The sequence below is a fragment of the Podarcis liolepis genome (genome assembly GCF_965112155.1).
Source record: "Podarcis liolepis genome assembly, chromosome: 10".
NCBI classification, from domain to species: domain Eukaryota; kingdom Metazoa; phylum Chordata; class Lepidosauria; order Squamata; family Lacertidae; genus Podarcis; species Podarcis liolepis.
Window position 1 is genome coordinate 62,990,622 of NC_139562.1, and position 23,739 is coordinate 63,014,360.

The following is a 23,739-nucleotide window of genomic DNA, read 5'->3' on the forward strand; positions in this document are numbered from 1 at the left end:
CCCTGCACCATGGACCATGTGAAAACTGCTGAGGGTCTTGGCAGATCACTTAATGATTTTTCTGCCTGCTGCGGCAATTGCAACATTCTCTGCTAGATGTTGTATGGTTTTGGATGTCATTTATATTGTTATTTTATTCCTTGTGCATTGTATAAGGAGCAATTAAAAAATACAGTCAAAAATCAACATGGATATTGAATGCAATGGACTTGTTGTGCCTGTCTTCAGCCACAAATCTACAGACACACCTCAGATCACATGAAGGGAACATGAAGACCACCAGTGGTCCTTGCACCACAGTTTGGCAAACCCTGTTCTAATGAATTGGGGGTTAGGGGGAGATTAGATTTGGGTGCTTCTTCCCAACTAGCTAAATAATTCCAATGGGATAATACAGCCTTCACAAAACCAGTGCTCTCTGAACTGTCAATACATTTCTAATGATGGCCGTCCTACGAGTCATAGAGAAGAAGAGGAGGAGGAGGAGGAGGAAGAGGAGGAGGAGTTTGGATTTGATATTCCGCTTTATCACTACCCGAAGAAGTCTCAAAGCAGCTAACATTCTCCTTTCCCTTCTTCCCCCATAACAAACACTCTGTGAGGTGAGTGGGGCTGAGAGACTTCAGAGAAGTGTGACTGGCCCAAGGTCACCCAGCAGCTGCGTGTGGAGGAGCGGAGACGCGAACCCAGTTCACCAGATTACGAGTCCACCGCTCTTAACCACTACACCACACTGGCTCTCCATAGGGGACAGCGTAGCCTTTCCACAGGACCCGGCCACAAGATTTCTCTTAATAAGTAGAGGAAAGGGATGATTCATAAGGAAATAATGTATAAGGGAAAAAATATACCTTCATGCAAAGGTTTGGCTGTGCATCAACTCGAGAATATTTTACCTGATTGAAAACAGAATGATCAGAGAGTTATTGGCATCGTCTGAGAAAAACAGGCATTGGCATAGCTAGCTTTTAGATGCATTGGAAAGATTATTGATTTATAAGCATTGCAAAGATATTCCTTACTGGACTGAAAGCTAAGCCTGACTTGGTGTAAACTTGACTTACTAACTGACAGCTAAAAGTTGACTTGGTGTACATCAAAGCCTTGTGTGGATGGCATTTTTAGTGAATGCATGGAGTATAGAGGTCGTGTCCTACTCTGAACCTTTGTTCACCCCCCTTCTTGAACACATCCTAGGCGCATTCAAACTGATGCGTATCTGTATATAGCTTGTGGACACAGGGGTAGGAATGTTCAAACAGATTGATCCTTCAATCTCCCTCCAGTCTCTTAACGTTTTGCAGTACCGTCCTCCGCTTAAAAAAAATGTACCAATAATAATATTTTTATTTATACCCCGCCCTTCCCGGTTCAAAAACCAGGCTCTGGGCGGCTAACAACAAATTTAAAACACTTTTAAAAACTTAATTATAAAAACAGCATAGAATACAGTATAAAAACATGAATGACAATAAAATTCAAAAATCAAAAATCAATTAGATAATCCCCAGGGCTAGCTGGCTGAATTGGTCCTACTTGGGCCAGCGAGGAGGCCAGGGGAGAATTCGCTGTGGGGTCTCAGAGCGGGTTTATCTTTACCAAAGATAAACGTTGCAAAGAACTGAACAATGAAAGATAGTAATTAATTCTCCCAGCACACCAGGTCTAGAACAACAATGTATATGAAGGACTACACACGTGAAATGGATATTATAATTATAAAATGTAGCAGAGGTGCTGTTTGTAAGGAGGAAAAAAATGTTGCCAGCTGCGAGAATGGACTAACGACAAGTGAAGGACAACAATTGGACATTAAGTAAGACATGATGCGGCTATAGGTGGAAATGATCAACATACGTTTGCAACAGGAGCAGGAAACCTGATTTTAAGAAATTGTATTAAATGAAAGTAATTTGGTTTGATTTGTAATAATTTGGAATGTTAATTTAAAAAAAAATAAAAATAAAAAATATGTACCAAAATGCACATCCAGTCACATATCTTGTATTCAAACGCATACAGAATGCCTATTTCAGAATGAAATAATGTATTATTAAAATTAGCAATAAAAAAATCTATTTTGTGGGGAAAGAATAAAGAAATTTGTTCTCAAAGGAGACCAACGCATTTTGGCCAACTACTGTTTCACAGTTCTTCTTCAGCTGAAACCAAGTTTCCCTCCCACTCAATGAGTATATGCAGAAATACTAGACCCAGTGCATATATTTGCTCTTTGGTGCTTACTTTCTCTGCAGCGATATTTGCCGTGTTCTCTAGATCAACGCACTGATCATTGGTCTTCATGAGCTGACAGAGGCTGACAGTAACGTGGACAGGGCAGGCGGCTTCCCATTCCAGTGTTTGTGTATTGGGATTATAAATAACATTGTCCCACAGGGCCTTGGTATCTAAAAGCAACATAGGAGGAAATGAAGGCTGCGTAAAAGCACATTATATAGCTCAAGTGTCTGGGATGCTGAACTCAACTCCTCCCCAATGGTAGCTAGCTATAAGCACCTACCATTTTGTTGGCTGGGAGTGAGATGTGGCTCTGTTGCTATCAGGGCCAGATTTAGGTTTGATGAGGCCCTAAACTACTGAAGGTAATGGGGCCCTTTATATGTCCAGCTGTCCTTTGTCAACAACAATTTGTTTTTTGTGTTGAATATATGCTATATGGTAATTTATGGACCTAATAGGTATCTAAAGCCATCAGCACATTACAAATATGTATTTTAATCAAAGTAACTGTTGAACTGAAATACAATTAATAAGAAGGTTATTAATAGTGAAATACAACCCTATATATAGAAAGGAGCAAACTGTGATATTTTAGGGAGCAGGCTAGCAGGCGGGGGCCATTACTTACATCATAGGAGCCTACACAACACAAAACACTGTTGTTGTATGTAGGTTTTATTTTATTTGTTTTTTATCTTATATTTTGGAAATGTACATCTAGTTGTTGTTATTTTATTTAAATATTTTTAGGCCCCCAAGAGAGTGAGGCCCTAAGCTGTAGCTTGTTCAGCTTCTACATAAATCTGGCACAGGTTGCTATCTACCATGACAGTGCAGACACAGGGTTGTGTTCTGTTATTGCAATTTTTAAAGGACTGTTGATATGCTGGACAAGTATTTTAGGCAAAATTCAGAAATCTGGATACACATCTGTGGAAAATTTAGACGAAAAACAGATTGGATAGCCTACTATCATGCTACCTGTGATTTCACCTTCCCCTTAACAATCATTTCTTTGACAGCATAGCGTCCATTCAAACGAGCAAAAAAACCATATTTAACTTGCCATTTTTAAATGGGCACAACTGGGTTCTCTGTGCGTCGGGGATTGCTGGCCATGCCTGCAATCCAAACAGGAAGATCCATTAGTTCAAATAAGCAGCTATTTTTCAATAAAAAATAAATAATCTATTTTTCAATAAATTCTTATCCACAAAGCCCCTCTTTACTAAATGCATTCGTGTAGTTGGTTGTGTTCCTCTCAAGGACTTTGCCCCGCTCTCAGAAATAATGTTCCTTCAATTAGCTACTGCGTTTTCTAACCAGGTTACATGTCCAACCATGTTGAAAATACTTACCTCGATACAAAGACAAGGCAACAACTGAGTGTACTGTAAAGAGACTGGTTTCACCAAGTCCTTCCCTTGTACCTGAAATTGTAAAATACCTTGCAATTATCATCATCATCATCATCATTATTCCTTCCCCCCATAAGCATTGCCCACCATGAAGTGGGAGATGACTATTGGAAGTGAAGAGCCTGCTCATGTAAGTAGCCATACTCTTATTTGCATTAAGAAGTTTGTCCCTCTAGAGCAGTGGTAGGGAACCTAAGGCCCTCCAGATTTTTTTTCATACTACAGCTCCCATCAGCCCTGACCATTGGCCAAGCTGGTGGAGGGTGATGGGACTTGGAGCTCAGCAATATCTGGAGGACCACCAATTCTCCATCTCTGCTTTAGAGTGCCTTTTTTTCTGAAGCTCAGGACTAGAAGTTAGTGGAGGCTGGTCTATTATGGTGTCCCACTAACCTCACTCTGTCCTCAGTTAACCATCATCTGCCAGTTTAGGGATGACACTGGCTGTCAGCCATCTCAGTGTTGCCTTTGTAGAAAGCAAGGGCGATGATGGGAGCAAAAACTGGAATGACTTGGCTCTGCCTATCATTGCCAACAAAGGCCCGTATAGTTAAAGCTATGGTTTTCCCAGTAGTGATGTGTGGAAGTGAGAGCTGAACCATAAAGAAGGCTGATCACCGAAGAATTGATGCTTTTCAATTATGGTGCTGGAGTCCCATGCAATCCCATGGACTGCAGGAAGATCAAACCTATCCATTCTTAAGGAAATCAGCCCTGAGTGCTCACTGGAAGCACAAATCCTGAAGTTGAGGCTCCAATATTTTGGCCACCTCGTGAGAAGAGAAGACTCCCTGTAAAACACCCTGATGTTGGGAAAGACTGAGAGCACAAGGAGAAGGGGACGACAGAGGACGAGATGGTTGGACAGTGTTCTCAAAGCTACCAGCATGAGTTTGACCAAATTGCGGGAGGCAGTGGAAGACAGGAGTGTCTGGCGTACTCTGGTCCATGGGGTCACAAAGAGTCAGACACAACTAAACGACTAAACAACAACAACAATCATTGGCTCTGGATCTGCTTCCTGTTGGCCTTTTCTGCATTCCCCCTACCAGTCTCAAGAGATACCAGCCTCCACTGTTAGATGTTCCAAGATGTTGGCAGCATTGGGGGAAGAAAAAGAGCAAAGAGAAAGGTGGAAGAAAGAGAAGAGAAGAGGATAGGAAAACAGAGAGCAACCAAGGACAAAACATTGCATGCATCCGTCCCGCCAAAGATGGCCTCTTCGTCAGGAACATGGTGCAAAATGATATTAGGCCTTTGGATGTATTTAGTAACATAGGAAATTCCATTTCTTTCTGCTAAGTCAGGGGTCAGCAAACCTTTTCATCAGGTGGCCGGTCCACTGTCCCTCACACCTTGGGGAGTGGACTATATTGGGGGGGGGGGAATGAATGAATTCCTAGATGCATTTTAAATAAAAGGACACGCTCTACTCATGTAAAAACATGCTGATTCCTGGACCGTCAGTGGGCTGGATTTAGAAGGCAATTGGGTCAGATCTGGGCCCCAGGCCTTAGTTTGCCTACGAATGTGCTAAGTGGACCATTTTCAGTTTCCTACAAACACTTACCAAGGCGACTGGGCCCACATCTTCACAAAGAAACCACTGGTGGCAAAGGCGAACGTAATAATCTGTGCCTTCAACAGCCTCTGAAATATCCACCAAAATGGTTTTTCTCACTCTGTCCACATCATAAACGATTCTGATGCCCGAAACTTGAAGGGGGGAGAGAGAGAGTGGTATTAACAAACGTTTGTGCTTTAATTTTACTGTCGATGTGAATCAATATAAGATCCGGAATTCCATGACTGATTTGATGGCTATTTGGGTTTGACATTTGGTTTCAATCAGTATTAACATCACCAAGGCTACATTCCTGTCCATATTTACCTAGGAGTAAGCCCCACATTTCTCCAATGAGAGTACAGACATCCTAGTCAAATAATAATAATAATAATAATGGTAGTTTACCAAAGCATGCATTTCTGTTTCAGATTAGTTTCAGACTATGATTAGTAGAATTCAGAAACAAAGGAAGTGTTCTACATGATGTAGTGCATGTAATTTAGACCTCCTGGACCTCAGCTTACCAAAACAGCCTGGAATATTTTCCTCCACATCACTGTTTCTGCAATCTGCAAAATTCAAAACAGATCGTTTATTTTTCTGAGACGTCTGTCTTCTTGCCTCACAGAGCTGTTGTGCTGTGAAATGGGGACGGGACAACCATGCACCCCACCTTTCACCCCTTGAATAAAATTAATAAATGTAAAAATAAATAAATAATATTATTCTATGGGAAACAGAATGTTGGGCCAGATAGGCCTTTGGTCTAATCCAGTTCCTCTCTTCTCATGCCCAGCTCCACCCCATCTAACTATTGTTTGTTTCACGGTCTCCCATAATGGGATAGAAGCTCTTTGGCCACACGTTTATTTGATTTTGTTCCCTCTTTTAAAGATACTTCTTAAAAGCCTATTTACAACTTATTTGGGGGTTTTTTTCTCATGCGACAAAATGAAAAGCAACCTAACGGTTGACTGAAATGCTAAACATGTTAGTGTTACGCGTTGGAGGTCAAACTACACAGCAGCTGGAAAGAGTTTTCTGTTCTCTTATTTATTACCAAATGCTGTAAATAAGGGAAGTCAGGCAGAACACACTTCCTAAAAAGAAATGCATGAGTTGAATCGTTTACTTGGCTTGGATGGAAACGCTAAATGGAGTTTCACAATAAGTTCTGCTTTCTGATTGTGTCTTACTGGGAAGCCAATTAGGGTCAAATGAGATTTGATGCTCAATGCATCATTAGAAACTACATCAAGATTTGTTAAAAATAATAATAGCTGAGCTGATTTTCACCAGGACTAGAGTGAACGGGGAGGAGAGGTTTAATTATTTTGTCCCTAGCTATGATACCAATGAAAATCAGCCCTTTCAGGCTGCTATTCATTTTAGGCACTTGTGGTGCAACATGGTAGGGACGGCCTATATGTCCTTTATACTAGGAGTAGACAAATCTGTCAATCTCAGTGTCTTCTAATTCCTAAAATATATATTTTTCTAATCTTCAATTCAGTTCTCCACATTTCCAGATCAGCTCACCGTTTTTATTTTTTAAAGTCCTCATGAAAACTCATCAGGGTTTGCGGTGAGAATTTCTCCCAGTATGCATGTTTTGCCTAACAAGTACATCTGTGAAATGCAATTTTCCTAATACAGTGGTACCTCGGGTTACATATGCTTCAGGTTACATACGCTTCAGGTTAGAGACTCTGCTAACCCAGAAATAGTACCTCAGGTTAAGAACTTTGCTTCAGGATGAGAACAGAAATTGTGCAGCGGCGGCACAGTGGCAGCAGGAGGCCCCATTAGCGAAAGTGGTGCTTCAGGTTAAGAACAGTTTCAGGTTAAGAACGGACCTCCAGAACGAATTAAGTACTTAACCCGAGGTACCACTGTACTTGCACCCACATATGAATTTGTAGGCACACTTTGCCCCAGGACCTGCAGTTTTGTACAAATTACTTGGCTGAAGAACTGCACTGCAAAATCTGGAGAAGTGCAGATTTTGCAGGGCGGCTGTGTTTTGGTTTGTGTGTTATTCTGGAAAGAGCAAATTCACCTTCAAATGAGAACTCAATCGAGTTCCTTCCCCAACACTACTTTAAAAGGTAAAGGGACTCCTGACCATTAGGTCCAGTCGCGGATGACTCTGGAGTTGCGGCGCTCATCTCACTTTACTGGCCGAGGGAGCCGGCATACAGCTTCCGTGTCATGTAGCCAGCATAACTGGCAAACCAGAGCTGCGCACAGAAACACCATTTACCTTCCCGCCAGAGCGGTACCTATTTATCTACTTGCACTTTGGCGTGCTTTCAAACTGCTAGGTGGGCAGGAGCAGGGACTGAGCAACAGGAGCTCACCCCGTCGCCGGGATTCGAACCGCCGACCTTCTGATCGGCAAGCCCTGGGCTCTGTGGTTAACACACTACTTTACACACAACTAAATATCACCAATCTACCCAACCTGGTTCTTATTTGTTAATACAGTGGTACCTTGGTTCTCAAACACCTTGGTACTCAAACGACTTGGAACCGAAACACTGCAAACCTGGAAGTAAGTGTTCCAGATTGCGAACTTTTTCTGGAAGCCAAACATGCTCTGTTTTGAGTGCTATGCTTTCATTTTGGGTGCCACACTTCTGTTTTGAGTGTTACTCTGAGGTCTGTCTGTTTTTGCTATTGATTTTGTGGTTTTGTTTTTACGGCTCTTTTTGTTTTGTTTTTGTGATTGTGTGGAACCCAGTTCAGCTACTGATTGATTGATTGATTGATTGATTGATTGATTGACTTCAGTACATTGTTTATTGCTTTCATTTTATGAATCAATGGTCTCGTTAGATAGCAAGATCCATGTTAAATTGCTGTTTTAGGGGTTGTTTTCAAAAGTCTGCAACGGATTAATCCATTCTGCATTACTTTCTATGGGAAAGCGCGCCTTGGTTTTGGAACACTTTGGTTTTGGAACAGACTTCCGGTACAGATTAAGCTTGAGAACCAAGGTACCACTGTAAGTATATTTATACTTAGAGCTATATACTGTAAATCTTGAGCCAAGGTCAAGTAGAGAACGCATTACAGTTCTGACAAGAGATGGGATTATAGTTCTAGTTTGTGAAAATTGCCTGGTCAGTATGAATTTCCATTTTCTCATTCATGACACCCTCCCAACCTTCAAGATCATCATTTATTTCTAAAGATGGATTCCAACCTTCAACATAATATTCTTGATCCTTTTTAACTCCGCAGTAATTTGGAATTGTCCTCATGGTCACATGGAGATGTTGTCCTGCGCTGACTTCAAAGCAGTTAAACTGTACTTTCACCTGTTTGGATTACATACCAAAAAAATCAAGGGAAATATAGGCAATTTCCAGATCATGTTGGAAAGATTCCAAAACGAGGTTAGATTATGGTCTTGTTGATTCTCCTGGGTTGATGTGTTCAAACCTGTTTTTGAAGACAGTATATTTTCTATTTTCTCACCATGATTTAAATAATCAAGAGGCATGGCATACTGGCAAGCTGCCAGGAGGAATTACCAAGGAAATGTTTCCTGAGGTTCTCACATTCCAAGCTCATTGCTAAAATGCAAACTATAGCAAACTCAGCATCCTGGCAGTTGCTCAGATCCAATGATCGCTTGAGAATGCGGCAGTTTCAAACATCCATTCATTCATAGCACATTTCCATCAACAACATCTTATATTGAGATGTTCCACAGGAGGTAGCTGAGGAAAACTCACATGTATGCATAAGGGCGGTTCATAAAAAAACTTTTTTTAAAAAATGCCTGCTCCGAAGGTCTTATCTTACTACACTAGGGATTATATAGCTATATCTGAAATTTCATGCATATCCGTTAATATCTTGACCCACCGAATTGAAATTTCAGCCTTCGTGACATAGGAAAACGGCAGAGTAAACAGCTATTTTCGTGGAGGAGGGTCAAGATATTAACTGATATGCATCACAGCATGCTCAAAGATTTGCATTATGTTAAATGGGAATCTTTCACTGAAATCAGCAGTGAATCACTCATCGGTATTGCAGCGAATGAGACTGTACAGGTTTTAAAGCTCATGGTCTCTGAAATTTAGGCTGCAATCCTATGCATTGGGACCTAGCAGAAATTCCCACTGCACACTTCCATCAATGCATATGAGCACTCACCCTGATTCAGCTCTGCTTGCAGGGAAGATGCTGAGGTTAGCAGCAGTTCTGACTATGAATGCATATTCTCATATGTGTCAAACTAGGCATTTAGCATTATTCAAAGGGTCTCAGATGCGCCTCTTTATGTGGTTTGTTTGCCCAGCTGCATCTACACTGGTGTATCTCTGGTGTTCCTCCATCTCCTTACTCAATCAGGACAATGATCAGACCTATAGCCCCAAGTCCAGGGTTCGCAAAAGAAATGTAGCCATAAAACACTTTCCATGAATAGATTGACTATAAATATACCGTATATGATGGGGCCAGGCAGATTTGAGGGTAAACCATATACAGCACGGGTCTGCCCTTGTGGCTCGTTGGAAGTTGAAACTGCTCTACATGTACTATTACGTTGTCGTCTTTATGAGGATATATGTTTGACTTTTATTACACCTGTTTTGCAAAAGTCCAGGAAAGAATCAAAACTCCATAGCTTAAAACTACTGCTAGAGGATAAGAATGCCAAGACTACATTAAATGTAGCCAAATTCTGTGTGTCTGCAATCAATCGCAGGAAGCACGTGGTATCCCATAATGACCAAACCCCCAAATGTTAACTACAGGGAGCACGCTAATAATTAATTTTAATTTTTATATTTAAATCCTTGTTATACTCATATTGTCCTTTGTATTTCTGATATTTTTATGATCTGTGATATTGTGTGTGTTGATGCTGGTCTGTGACCGTATTAATAAATTCATTCATATATGACGGGGCCTTCTCTCCTGATTGCCATCTCTCCTGATGTGCTTGTCTTTCTCCCTCCTTTATTGGCTTTCAGGAAGGATTTAAATACCCAGGTTGATAGATACTGGTCATGGCAACCTTGAAATTAGCAACTGTGATTGCTCTTAAACGTTTCTTAGGTGCCCTGAATGCTTTCAAGTGTTTAAAATATGTGTTTATTTTAGTTTAAATTGTACTGTTTTAACCATCTGGTGTGTGCCACCCTCGGCTCCTTTGGAAGGAAGGGATGATATCTAACAGAATGAATGAATGAATGAATGAGAGATCAGAATTTCAAGCTTCCTACCAGATGACATGTTTATAGAGCATCTTTTCGCACAAATTTTGTGATATTGATTACTCATTCTGATTGATTTGTGGGGAGGTTATACAGCATCACGTCAAGTAACCCCACACTTTTCAGTGCGTTTCCCCATCACTTTTTGTACCCAAAAAAGTGAAAGGGTAGCTTGGAAGCAGGTTTACTGTGCAAGAAGTCAAATCCATTTTGATTTGAATTTTGCCCGTTGAATCATCCCACAGCCGCCCCCAAAAGCAGACAGTCTGGAAATGACTCGATAAAGTGAGGGGGTATGTTAGAACTGACGGTTTTGAAATAAAGGGTTTTTGTGATGACCAGCAGACATACGAAGCAAACAGCATAAGGCATCATTAGTTTTTCATTAACTGTGGATTTATTTTATATATATATATATATATATATATATATATATATACACACACACACACACACATATACACATGAAGGCATCTGGGAACAATGACATGAAATACCCTAAGCCCACACAACACACATACGGCCATTATGGTGCTTTCATAATATCAATGCAAACATAAACCACAATATCTTCTTCAGACAGACACGAACCCGTCTGCAAATGTGGTAGCAATTGCAATCAAATGCTTGCTCCTCTTTTATCAGAGCTGCAGATCCTGTTCAAATAGCTTCAGTCTCACTTGGTGCCTGCAGTTCTTCCCTGGTTCAATTATTACTAAAGCAAGGAGCCAAGAAGTGGGAATGGCCTGGGGTGGCCCAATAGAACTATAGGTCAGAAATAAGTTCCTGGGCAAACGTTCATCCCCAGTTCTCCTCAACATCCTACGTTCCAAAACCACTTGTTTTCTGGTTTATATTAATGGGGGCAGGGGGACATTGTTAAGTATAAGCTTCTGCTGTCTCAGCTGTGTACACACCATCAATTCAACGCACATCACTTTTGCAAAATAATTCTGGGAAGTGTACAGTTGTACCTTGGATCCCGAACGACTTGGCTCCTGAAAAAAATTGGCTCCAGAACGATTGAAACCTGGAAGCGAGTGTTCCAGTTCTCGAAAGATTTTTGGAAGCCGAACATCCAGCATGGCTTCTGCAGTTTCTGATTGACTGCAGAACGCTCCTGTAGCCAATTGGAAGCCGCGCTTTGGTTTCCGAACATTTTGGAAGTCGAAAGGACTTCCAGAACGGATTCTGTTCGACTTCCAAAATACGACTGTGCTTTGTTAAGGGTGCTGGGAACTTTAGATCTGTGAGGGTAAACTATGGCTCCCAGGATTCCATGGGGGAAGTAATGTGCTTTAAATATATGATATATATACACAGCCTTGCATTTAATAGCTTGTTCTTAAAATCTCAAAACGGCAAAGATTTGACAACAGTGTAATGAAGCATTTACCTTCCTTACAGCAGACTTTACATTTATGTCCTTCAATATCTTCACTCTCACACACTGAGAGTTCTGCGTTTCCATTGAGAGATAGCAAATTTCAATGCCACGGATATTTTCTAAAAAGAAATTTAGAAATACTTGTAAGTCCTGCTCTCTTCTCAAACTTATTTGGCCTACAGCCCCCTTTTCAGGCAAAAAAAATATTACTCAGCACCACCCAGGAAATATATCTTCTTTAAGCAAACAAACAGAAAGATGCAGTGTTGATGGACTTGACCACTGATCGGTTATAACTTGTGTGTTTATTTGGAAAATAAAGCAATTGCTACAGCTTTAACTCTATGTTTCATCGGTAAGCATCATTATGTGACCCCTGAGCCAAGGAGATTGTTATTATTGACTAAGAAGGTAAAGGTACCCCCTGACCATTAGGTCCAGTCACGGACAACTCTGGGGTTGCGCGCTCATCTTGCTCTATAGGCCAAGGGAGCCGGTGTTTGTCCGCAGACAGCTTCCGGGTCATGTGGCCAGCATGACTAAGCTGCTTCTGGCAAACCAGAGCAGCACACAGAAACACTGTTTACCTTCCCACCGGAGCGGTACCTATTTATCTACTTGCACTGGTGTGCTTTTGAACTGCTAGGTTGGCAGGAGCTGGGACCAAACAACGGGAGCTCACGCCATCGAATCCCCATCAAGGGGATTCAAACCACCGACCTTCTGATCGGCAAGTCTTAGGCTCTGTGGTTTAACCCAAAGCGCCACCCGCATCCCTCTCTTACCGGTTAGTTTCTTTAATAAACACAGCAAAGGACAAAAGAAAACATCTTACCAGAATGGTGGTGCTCCCAATGAAGGACCGCACCCTCTTCCATCCCTATTAATCTACATCGCTACACTACATCTTGTAATCTGAGCTTGTACCCTCTGTGCTTTCTGTGCAGTGCCAGATTTACGTATAAGCTAAACAAGCTATAGCTTAGGGCCCCACTCTCTTGGGGGCCCAAAAAAATTAAAGGGAAAAAACTGGGTGTACATTTCCAAAATATAAGATAAAAAACAAATAAAATAAAACCTACATACAGCAACAGTGTTTTGTGTTGTGTAGGCTCCTATTTTGTTATGTGCAAATGGTTTTAGATACCTATTAGGTCCATAAATTACCATATAGCACACAGTGGTACCTCGGGTTACAGATGCTTCAGGTTACAGACTCCGCTAACCCGGAAGTAGTACTTTGGGTTAAGAACTTTGCTTCAGGATATTGAAACCCAAAGTACGAGATTGGCTCCATTATTATCAAATAATGGAGGTGTATAAACAAGACAGGAAAATTGGCTTCCAGGTGGAGAAATCAAAATTAGAAACTGAACTGTTAGAACCCAATACTAAGAATTTGTCAAGAATGTATAATTTGCTGCTGAAATGGAATACACAAGATGAAATAGTTAAATCAGCTATGATTAAGTGGGCACAGGACATTGGTCATAACATTATGTTTGCTGACTGGGAATGGTTGTGGAACACTGGGATAAAATTTACGGCATGCAACGCCTTAAAGGAAAATATTATGAAAATGATCTATAGGTGGTACACGACCCCAGTCAAGCTAGCAAAGATTTACCATTTGCCTGATAACAAGTGCTGGAAATGTAAAGAATCTGAAGGTACTTTCTATCACCTTTGGTGGACGTGCCCAAAGATTAAGGCCTTCTGGGAGATGATATATAATGAAATGAAAAAAGTACTTAAATGTACCTTCCCTAAGAAACCAGAGGCATTTCTCTTGGGCATTGTCGGCCAATTGGTGTTAAAGAAAGATAGAACTTTCTTTATGTATGCTACGACAGCAGCAAGAATACTCATCGCAAAGTATTGGAAGACACAAGATCTACCCACCCTGGAAGAATGGCAGATGAAAGTGATGGACTATATGACACTGGCTGAGATGACTGGCAGAATCCGGGATCAGAGGAAAGAGACGGCGGAAGAGGATTGGAATAAATTTAAAATTTACCTTAAGAACTATTATAAAATTGATGAATGCTAAAATGTCGACGTGTTGAGAAAGAAAGGGGATTACAGTGACATAAGATGAAGTTGAAGGAAAGACTAAGAGGACATATATTTGATAAAATTATATAGAAGCTGCTGAAATAATTTTGGAAATTGGGATGCAGAAAGGGGAGGTATGGGGGAGTCCGAGAAGTGAGGGATATGAAAAAAGGTTATGAAATTATACATGTTTGTATGTCTTTTTATTTGTTTGTATTGTTTAAAAAATGTTGTAAAACCAATAAAAAAATTATTTTTTTTAAAAAAAGAACTTTGCTTCAGGATAAGAACAGAAATAGCGCGGTGGCAGCGGGAGGCCCCATTAGCTAAAGTGGTACCTCAGGTTAAGAACAGTTTCAGCTTAAGAATGGACCTCCAGAACAAATTAAGCTCTTAACCTGAGGTACCACTGTATATTCAACACAAAAAACAGCAGCAAATTGTTGTTGACAAAGGACAGCTGAACATATAAAGGGCCCCATTACCTTCAGTAGCTTAGGGCCTCATCAAACCTAAATCCGGCCCTATTTCTGAGATTTTCTGAGCTCTTCTTGACCTTGGGCTGAGCGGAGGAATGAATCTGTTAACTCTCTCTCTTCTAGTGTTTCTTCTGCTAGCAGCTCCCCATCCAGTACTTCCCAGCTCCTGCCTTCTGAACTATGCCCCTCTGCGAACCACTGTTCCAAATCTATACTGTCCTCCTGCTAAGATTCAGGGTCAGGTGGAGGGGGTGGGAGCCTTCCTCAGAACGGTCGCTGACAAAAGGGTTTACCGAAGCCCAGGAAATCCCATTGCCTCCGGCACTACTGCCAGATCCAGAGTAGGCATTGTCGCCATCCTGCAACGGCGCCCGACCTGTTTGTTGCTGAGATTCCACATTGAATCCTACTTACCCTCAAGATGTAGTGTCCCCTTAACACTCAAGAGAAGAGAGCATTGCCTTTGTCCTGCACACTTCATGGAGGTCCACAGCTTCATGCTTCTCAGGGTGGTAGGAGAGAGAGAGGCAGGAGCAGGGTGGCAGAAGCTGCTAAGAATACCACCTATGGATAGACCCATATATTTAAAAGGTGCATGGAAATGTTTTTTTAAAGCGTCATCCCTACGAACAATCTCTGCTTGTTGGCAGGAGGCTTCTCTTAAAATTATCTTTGTGTGACCAGGCGGCGACAGCCCCAGCCCCCAGGGAACATAAGGAAGGAATAAAGACTCTGACAATGTTATATGGAATTAAAATTAGGCCACAACTTTATTAAACTTCCGAATGTAGGAAGACCTTGGCTTAGGACTTGGGCGTGTATCCCTCCCAGCCCCCCAGCCGGGGGAACAGGGGCACATTAGGATAAATGGAATATGGGGGTGCACTGCGAGACGTATGTGTAGCAGGCAGCCCAGCCCATATCCCCACACGCAGGGTAGTTCACTGACAGCCTTTCAGTGTATGCCCAGTGACACCCATTATGTAACCCCTTTAAGAGGGGGACCTTGGAATCACCACCACAGGGGGGTGAGTTACCACTTCACGCCCCCCCCCCATTATAGGAAAGAAAAGACTAAAGGATTCCACACAAAGCCATAAACTGTCAAAGTTGTGGCGAATTGCTGAGGGGAAGACAAAACCTGCCAAAGCAGGAAAATTTCTTCCCGGTCCTTCAACAGCAACCAGTCAAAGACCACAGCAGCGCCCGCTAAACAGGAAGAAAAAGTTAACCTGCAAATAAGAAAACATTAAACAAAGGGAGGGTAGGGAGGGTGAATCTCCAGAGCCAACTGCCTGGCTATTGTCCCCTCCACCCCTATATATAAATGGGACTGGCCCCACTTCCCAGCAAGAAACTTGATTACTGAGGCTGGGTGTGAACCTCCAAAGAATAACACTGAGAGGCAGGCCAGCCCCTGTTTGTCATTAAGCTCCCTGGGAACTGTAGCACTGCATGCAATCCCGCAAAGGGCACCCACAATGTAAAGTGTGAGTGCTTATTCTCTGCCACTGGATTCCATCATGTCTAGCCAAAATAAACACTACAATTTCTCCTGTATTCTGGAAAGGCTGTAGAGACAGGCTCATGTTATCAGCAGCCTGATTAACAATAGCCCGATACTGGAAACAACCTAAAGAAATCCCCATTGAAATCTGGGTAAATAATATTTGGAATGTGGCTCTATGGGAAAGCCTTCCTCGCCACAGAAGGGTAATTAAAGGCACTTCCAAGATGGACACTTTTGACGAGACTTGGCTTCCATTCTTTTCCTTTATAAATGAGGCAGAAGATACTTTTATTCCACCCTCAACACAAGAATCTTTGTGGAGAGGATACTTAATGTTTTATTATGTTTTTATATATGTTGGAAGCTGCCCAGAGTGGCTGGGGCAACCCGGTAAGATGTGTAGGGTATAAATAGTAAAATTATCCTTAGGGGATGTGACGTCCCTATTTTCACCATGGAACTGTTGGAGAGTATGGAATTGATAATGCATAAATTAACATACTCCTTGTGTACTGTGTACTGCATATGAAACTTTATACGAATGTACCACTGGACTAGTTACAGAAGTTATCTGTTGTTCTTGTATTTACATGAAGACCAATAAAATTATTTTAAAAAGAAAGAGAGAGAGAGAAAATGTTTTTAAAAGCAAGTGCAATAGCCAGGTTGGGTTGCAAAGCATTTAGGAAGCAGTCAAGAGAATAGGGATATTCATGGTTTCTTCTGCAGACAAAAACTCAATATTTGCCCTTTCTGCTGCATCAGATCAGAACTAGCTCCACTGGGCCTAGAGTGGTGAAGCTGTGACCCGCCAGATGTTTGCTGAACTACAACTCCCATCAGTAGAGTTGGCCAAGGTTCAGGGATGATGGGAATTGAAGTCCAATATCAGACAAACAAAAGTTTCCATGCCGTTGGCCCACAGGACCTGAGCTGCTCTGATTATCTTGGGGGGCGGGACTAAATTAATAGCACACTTAGTGATGTTGGGGGTTTCTTCTTCCAATGTCAAGCCCATTAGATATTTCTGGGGAATTATTATTGGACTGAGGATTCGAATTCCAAAGTGGAAGGACTCCTGCAAAGCTGTGGCTAAATGGCAGATTTACACAAGAGGGCACCAAAGCCTTCCAAACCATTTGCTCTGGATATTTTTGCTATCACAGACACAAAGATTTCTCATCTACTGATCTTATTTCACACGACTCTATGGCAATCTGATGAAGGGCCTATTGGATTAAATGTTTCTGGTGCTGGAGTTTCTTCTGGTGGGTTAATTGATGGGTTATTATTAGGTTTGGGGCATTTGGGGGCTTTTAACCTTTTCGGAAGTTGCTTGGAGACTTTTTGTACTAAGCAACCAGTAAGTCAGAATACAATCATCACCATCATCAGATCAATACAAGAACTACTGAATGTGGATTTTCTTACAAATGTGTGCTACTCACTGTGGAGGAATGCCACAAGGTGTCATGCTTAGGGCTTTTCCAAGGTTATTATGGGAATTTTCATATAAGCATGTTCTGGGGAATCCTGAGGACGTATGGAAGCTTATCATTCCTTCTTCAGAAGGAAGATCAGCAATGACTGAGATCTTTCTCCCAAAGGCAGTTTGCCTATAACAACTTTCTTGAAGAAGAAGAAGAAGAGTTTGGATTTGATATCCCACCTTTCACTCCCTTTAAGGAGTCTCAAAGCGGCTAACATTCTCCTTTCCCTTCCTCCCCCACAACAAACACTCTGTGAGGTGAGTGGGGCTGAGAGACTTCAGAGAAGTGTGACTAGCCCAAGGTCACCCAGCAGCTGCATGTGGAGGAGCGGAGACGCGAACCCGGTTCACCAGATTATGAATCCACCGCTCTTAACCACTACACCACACTGGCTCTTGAGAGATGAACAAGCGGGAGACTGTCCCTGTTTTGAAACTGTTTTAGAGATGTTCTTATTCTTGATGTTTTTATGGTTTGATCACTTTGGGTTGTTTAGGGGAAGTGATTCCTAAATGAAATAAATAATACGACAAGTGGCGCAGAAGGGTTGGGTATGTTCCAGAGCGTGCAATACGATTCCTTAGATGATTAGACCCAACATGTCTGACCAACTCTCTATATGAATTGAGTGGGTTTCCTAGAACATACGACTCTTCCAAGAGTCGTCTGTGACACAGAGGATTCTGTGATACAGTGGTACCTCGGGTTACATATGTTTCAGGTTACATACACTTCAGGCTACACACTCTGCTAACCCAGAAATAGTGCTTCAGGTTAAGAACTTTGCTTCAGGATAAGAACAGAAATTGGGCTCCGGCAGCGCAGCGGCAGCGGGAGGCCCCATTAGCTAAAGTGGTGCTTCAGCTTAAGAACAGTTTCAGGTTAAGAATGGACCTCCGGAACAAATTAAGTACTTAACCTGAGGTACCACTGTATAGGCTGGGGATGGAAGATAAAATCATTTGGTGAGCATTTTAAATCAAACCGTTCTCATTTGCTGGCTTCTGATTTATGTATGCAAACACAGCTATCCACCAGAGTACGCACTTCTCCAAATTTTGCAGTTTTTCAAAAAAAATATGCATATTTTTCTGGGAGAGGCATTGAAAAACAAACAGAGATGTGCATTTTAGAGGAAGAATATGCTTGCCATATGTACACAGTGCATACAGTTTACATGCAAATTTTGTGTGTTTGTTTTACAGTGGTACCCCGCAAGACGAACGCCTCAGAAGACGAAAAACTCGCTAGACGAAGGAGTTTTTTGTTTTCTTAGCCGCTTCGCAAGACACATTTCCCTATGCGCTTGCTTCGCAAAACGAAGCTTGCCCTGCAAGCTCCGGGGATAGCGGGGAAGCGCAGTGCGTCTTCCCCACTGTCCCCGGACCTCTTTTGAAGCAAGGGGCGGCGAGGAGAAGATCGCTTCTCCCCGTTGCCAGCCCCGCAATCTCCGGGGACAGAGGGGAAGGCGCGTGGCGCTTCCCCTCTGTCTCCGGACGGTCTCCATAGGAACACATTGATTGATTTTCAGTGCATTCCTATGGGAAACCATGCTTTGCAAGACGAAAAACTCGCAAGAAGAAAAAACTTGCGGAACGAATTAATTTCGTCTTGCGAGGCACCACTGTATTCGCACACACAAAACTGGGACTTGAATGGCCCTGGATTCAGCACTTGTGAAACGGACATAGTTTGGAAATAGGCTGGGCCATCCATCACTCTTAACTTCAGGGACATGAATTTGAGTCCCACATTGGGCAAAATATCCCTACATTTCAGGGGGTTGGGCTGGGTGACCCCTGTCATCCTGTCCATCTCTACAATTCTATGATTCTGTGATCCCTGGGATAGATGGGGGGGGGGGGAATGCAGAAGTGGATAGCGCATGAAGGTAGAAAGTTTGAAAGCTGCTGACATTAGGCATTAAGAAAGTAGGAAGCACAAATATTCAGTGGTGATTGAATGATAATTTCTATGTACCGGTCACTAACAGCTGAACTAAGAGATCTTATGCAGAAGCCTTAGTTTCCACATGGAGGTGTTCCTTTGCTTAATAGTGTCTCTGTATAAAAAACAGGCCCCATTTTTATATTAAGATGTAAGGCTGCTATTCAAGTCTTTCATGTGTTGTCATATACTGTGGTACCTTGGGTTACAGACAATTCAGGTAACAGATGCTTCAGGTTATAGACTCTGCTAACCCAGAAATAGTACCTCAGGTTGAGAACTTTGCTTCAGGATGAGAACAGAAATCGTGTGGTGGCAGGAGGCCCCATTGGCTAAAGTGGTACCTCAGGTTAAGAACAGTTTCAGGTTAAGAACGGACCTCCAGAACGAATTAAGTTCTTAACCCGAGGTACCACTGTATTTTGGCAAGCCAGCCGTTGAGAATCACTGTTGATGTCTACGGCTGAGCAGGCAATTTCAGGCAGCAAGCTCTGAAGTAGCTTTGAAGTCCACTTAGGTATTTGAATACTTTAATTTCTAGAACAATGAAAAGGTTATACTTACTAGAAGTTTGTGTTCTGCAAAGAAATCCCTGAAGGAGGAAAAATAAAAAAAAGTTGTTAATTTAAACTGTGTGTCTAAGGAATAAAAGACACTCTTCTCACAAAATTATTATGTATGACAATGACAAGCATATGTTCAGACATTATCAGTGGCAGAGAAGGGCACTCTGAAAGTCCAATCCTTAAAAAAGAAGGTAGAATTATTTGTTCTTCTGGGATAGACATGGGAATCCTGTGACCCTCCAAATGTTGTTATCCCAGCTTCCATCAGCACCTGTCAGCATATCTGTGGGTCAGGGATGATGGGAGTAAGGAGCCCAGAAAACATTAGAGAACCACAGTTTCCCCACCGCTTTATGGACCAAAACATCTGTAACAAGGATTCAAAATATAGTTAGATGTCCAGAAAACTACTGGTTTCGTTGGGTTAAAGATGGTGAGGAGAAAATGTTGGTCCAGAACCTTTTCTGTCTTTGTGACTTCAGATGATTGACAGCTGCGTTGCCCTGCTCACTTGTCAAAGTTCTTAATGCACAAGGGCAACAACTCAGGGTGGGGGTGGGCTGGTCTCTTTGGGTCCCCTGAATAATACAGCCTTGCAAGTCAAACGTGCAAGTCAAACATCTAAAATTGTTATTTGATCCGGAAGGAACAGCTAGAGTAGTTCCTTTGATCTGATCTGTTCCTTAGGTAATCCACGATCTTGCCTTCTCTCAGAAGATCAAGATTTTTGGCTGCAAACCTGCTTAAAGCTCCTAGGCTTCATGGGAATAAAAGCATAGCCTTTCTCTTGAGAGAGGTGGACAATGAACAGTCAGTACATACATACACACACACACACACAGTGCTTTTTTTTCTTAAAAAGAAATGTTTAAGGGTACTCTCATTTTCCTACTCATGTTGAAATACTGCTCCTCGATGAGGCCAAACTTAGATTTACAAAATGTTTAGGGATAATATGTGTACTCCTGCTTCCCCCCAGAAAAAGCACTGTCTCGTGTGTGTGTGTGTGTGTGTGTGTGTGTGTGTGTTTGTGACTATATATGTGTGTGTATGTATGTATGTGTATATGTATATATTTTCTGTTAGTATTAAATGATGCATTTATTTTTAAGATTTCCTGCGCTCCCTTCAACCGAGGTCAGCTTACAACATTACGCTATCCGGTTATAAAAGCAAGCAAAACAACGACAGCTGTACAAGCAGTGAAACTGTTCCAGTCTAAAGCAGGGCAAGGATGGTGTGGCTGACTGCTTTTGTTTGGGTTGGGTTGTGTTTTTTAAGAACTCCGGATATTTGGGGAAATTCACTTCTGAGAATTCTTTGCGGTGACCCGCTAACCTACATTCAGCAGAAGAATTAGGCAAAACATGACTCATAAATTACCCAAGAAGTACTTCCCCCCCCCCATCTGTATAATTTGCTCAGTCGCGCTGTGTACACACATGCTGTAATAATTAAGGGTGTCGTGGAAAAGAAGAAAGGGGGGGGCACTGTTCAAACAGGCCACCAGGGGTGAGCATCAGTAGAGTGCAGTGATTTTTGTTCCATAGGGGAACAGTTAAGGCCGGAGGCAGCAGCTTGAGAGGATGATGGGGGGGGGGTGATGTCCTGACATCGTGCCTGTGAGAATTGCGCCTCCCTCCTGAAGCCAGGTAGAAGCTTCCGGGGCTTTGGGAAAGAAGTGCCGGATCTCTCACAGGATGCTGGAGCCCTGCTGCCTCTTCCCAAAGCTGGGTGGACTTTGGGAATGTGGCTGGAGCACTCTTTTTTATTATTATTTTAAAAATTATTATTACCCCAGGGGTATTAGTACCCCTGACCATTAGGTCCAGTCATGGACGACTCTAGGGTTGTGGCACTCATCTCGCTTTATTGGCCGACGGCGTACAGCTTCCGGGTCAAGTGGCCAGCATGTCTAAGCCACTTCTGGCGAACCAGAGCAGCGCACGGAAATGCCGTTTACCTTCCCGCTGGAGCGGTACCTATTTATCTACTTGCACTTTGATATGCTTTCAAACTGCTGAGTTGGCAGGAGCAGAGACCCAGCAACGGGAGCTCACCCCGTCGTGGGGATTCGAACCGCCAACCTTCTGATCAGCAAGTCCTAGGCTCTGTGATTTAGACCACAGCGCCACCCGCATCCTTGACAAAGTAATAACCATAAATAAATAAGAATAAAAATGTGCACCCCACCCCCGAGACCATTCCGTTGTAACTATTCAACCTCCTAAAATTTCAACTCCTCTCCCGATGGTCTAACCCCTTTCCATTTTAACAGTACAAATTCTGCAAACACCTTCCATGTCTCCTCAAAATCATTCCTCCTGGCACATGTTAATTTATCATTAATAACTATATGCCACACCTCTTTATACCACTCTCCCATTTTATATTCTGCTTGCCCCTTCCACTTCCTAGCTATCATAATCTGTGCAGCAGTCAATAAATTTGTGAGCAAGTCCTTGATAGCCTGTGCAGCTTCCAGCCCGTTGTAAATTGATAATAATGCTACCTCTGGGCTTTCAGTCAGCTTTAACCCAGTGATTTCTGTTATCGGTGGGAGGGCTCTTAGACCCCGTCAGAGCATCCTGCCTCTCTCCCTAAGCCAGGCAGAAGCTTCCTGCACCTGGGGAAGGAGGCACCAGGCTTTGATACCTTCAATATTCTAATTTACCAGTGTCAGGAGTGCGTGCAGGAGCCAGGCCCTGTGACTGGTAGGACCTCGCAGGACTGGGCCCTTCCTGAGTTTGGCCTGGAAGGGCAAGGCGTGGCCGCACAGATGAGGCTTGACAAGCACGTCAAGTGCAAGTAGATAATTAGGTACTGCTCTGGCAGGAAGGTAAATGGCATTTCCGTGTGCTGCTCTGGTTTCCCCAGAAGCGGCTTAGTCATGCTGGCCACATGGCCCAGAAGCAGTCTGTGGACAAATGCCAGCTCCCTCGGCCTATAGAGCGAGATGAGCGTGCAACCCCAGAGTCGTCCGCGACTGGACCTAATGGTCAGGGGTACCTTTACCTTTTAGCTCCAGGATTCCACATTCTTCCACAGGACCCTGCCACCAGAGTATTCAGAGCATCCTTTGAGACTTATCTTCAAGCCTACCTGCCTTCAGAGGTGAGGCAACTTGCAAAGGGGCTTTTTCCATGCAGCCCCTTGGCTTGAGAATGTCTTCTCCAAGGAGGCTTACTAGGCAGTGAGAATTATGTCTTTTTGCCCATGGCATTCCAATGCACTGTGCCAATTGAAACACCTTTTCGATTTGTTGATCCTTTAGGCCATTTATGTTTCCGATTTATTTATTTTTAATACAGTTATATTTACTGCTGGTCTAATGGTTTATGTCACTGTTGTGCGACTCTCTTTTTAAATGCTTTCGCTGTGTTTAATTTTCTTACAAGTCACTCTGGCGGAGATCTTTTGGACTTGAGAAACAGGATTTACACAAAACAAACACCATTTTTTATTTCTCTTGCTCTTTGTCTATTGGCATCAATAGAATTTGTTGGGGGGGGATGGTGGCTTATAACCATGCACACACACACACACACGAAAATGGTCACGATTGCTAGCAGTGCCAAAGAGATAAGAAATGGATCTCTGTCAGATTTACTGCCTGATTTGCAAAGTCAGATTCTGTTTCCTGGTACAAGGGAAAGAAGACTGCTGAGTCATTCTTCTCTACACAATAAAGAGGGACCTGAAATCTCTGCTTATCAGTAAAGCTGGGCACAATATAATTTGCATGCATATTAAAAGTGTGTTCCTCATCACACATAAAATTAGCCAGGAGCAAAAGTCTCAAACTCTCACTTCTCAGGTGTGGATTTGCTTGAGCATTT

At 42.5% G+C, this 23,739-nt stretch overlaps 1 protein-coding gene across 2 annotated transcripts in view; it reads right to left on the minus strand.

Moving 5' to 3' along the window:
* The window catches only part of IL17REL (interleukin 17 receptor E like), a 49,899-nt gene that overhangs the window by 13,797 nt on the left and 12,363 nt on the right, over positions 1 to 23,739 (minus strand). For both annotated transcript variants that reach the window (XR_014516603.1, XM_083463611.1), the window contains exons 2-11: positions 19,899 to 19,926; positions 14,802 to 14,951; positions 11,860 to 11,969; positions 8,435 to 8,549; positions 5,751 to 5,795; positions 5,230 to 5,375; positions 3,600 to 3,671; positions 3,308 to 3,362; positions 2,245 to 2,408; positions 852 to 896 (exon numbers count right to left, since the gene is read on the minus strand). Coding sequence is in view for 1 of the 2 variants with exons in the window: in XM_083463611.1 (XP_083319737.1) it covers positions 852 to 896; positions 2,245 to 2,408; positions 3,308 to 3,362; positions 3,600 to 3,671; positions 5,230 to 5,375; positions 5,751 to 5,795; positions 8,435 to 8,549; positions 11,860 to 11,969; positions 14,802 to 14,951; positions 19,899 to 19,926 (930 nt within the window). In the remaining variant the exon portion in view is untranslated. The remainder of the gene's footprint in view (positions 1 to 851; positions 897 to 2,244; positions 2,409 to 3,307; positions 3,363 to 3,599; positions 3,672 to 5,229; positions 5,376 to 5,750; positions 5,796 to 8,434; positions 8,550 to 11,859; positions 11,970 to 14,801; positions 14,952 to 19,898; positions 19,927 to 23,739) is intronic.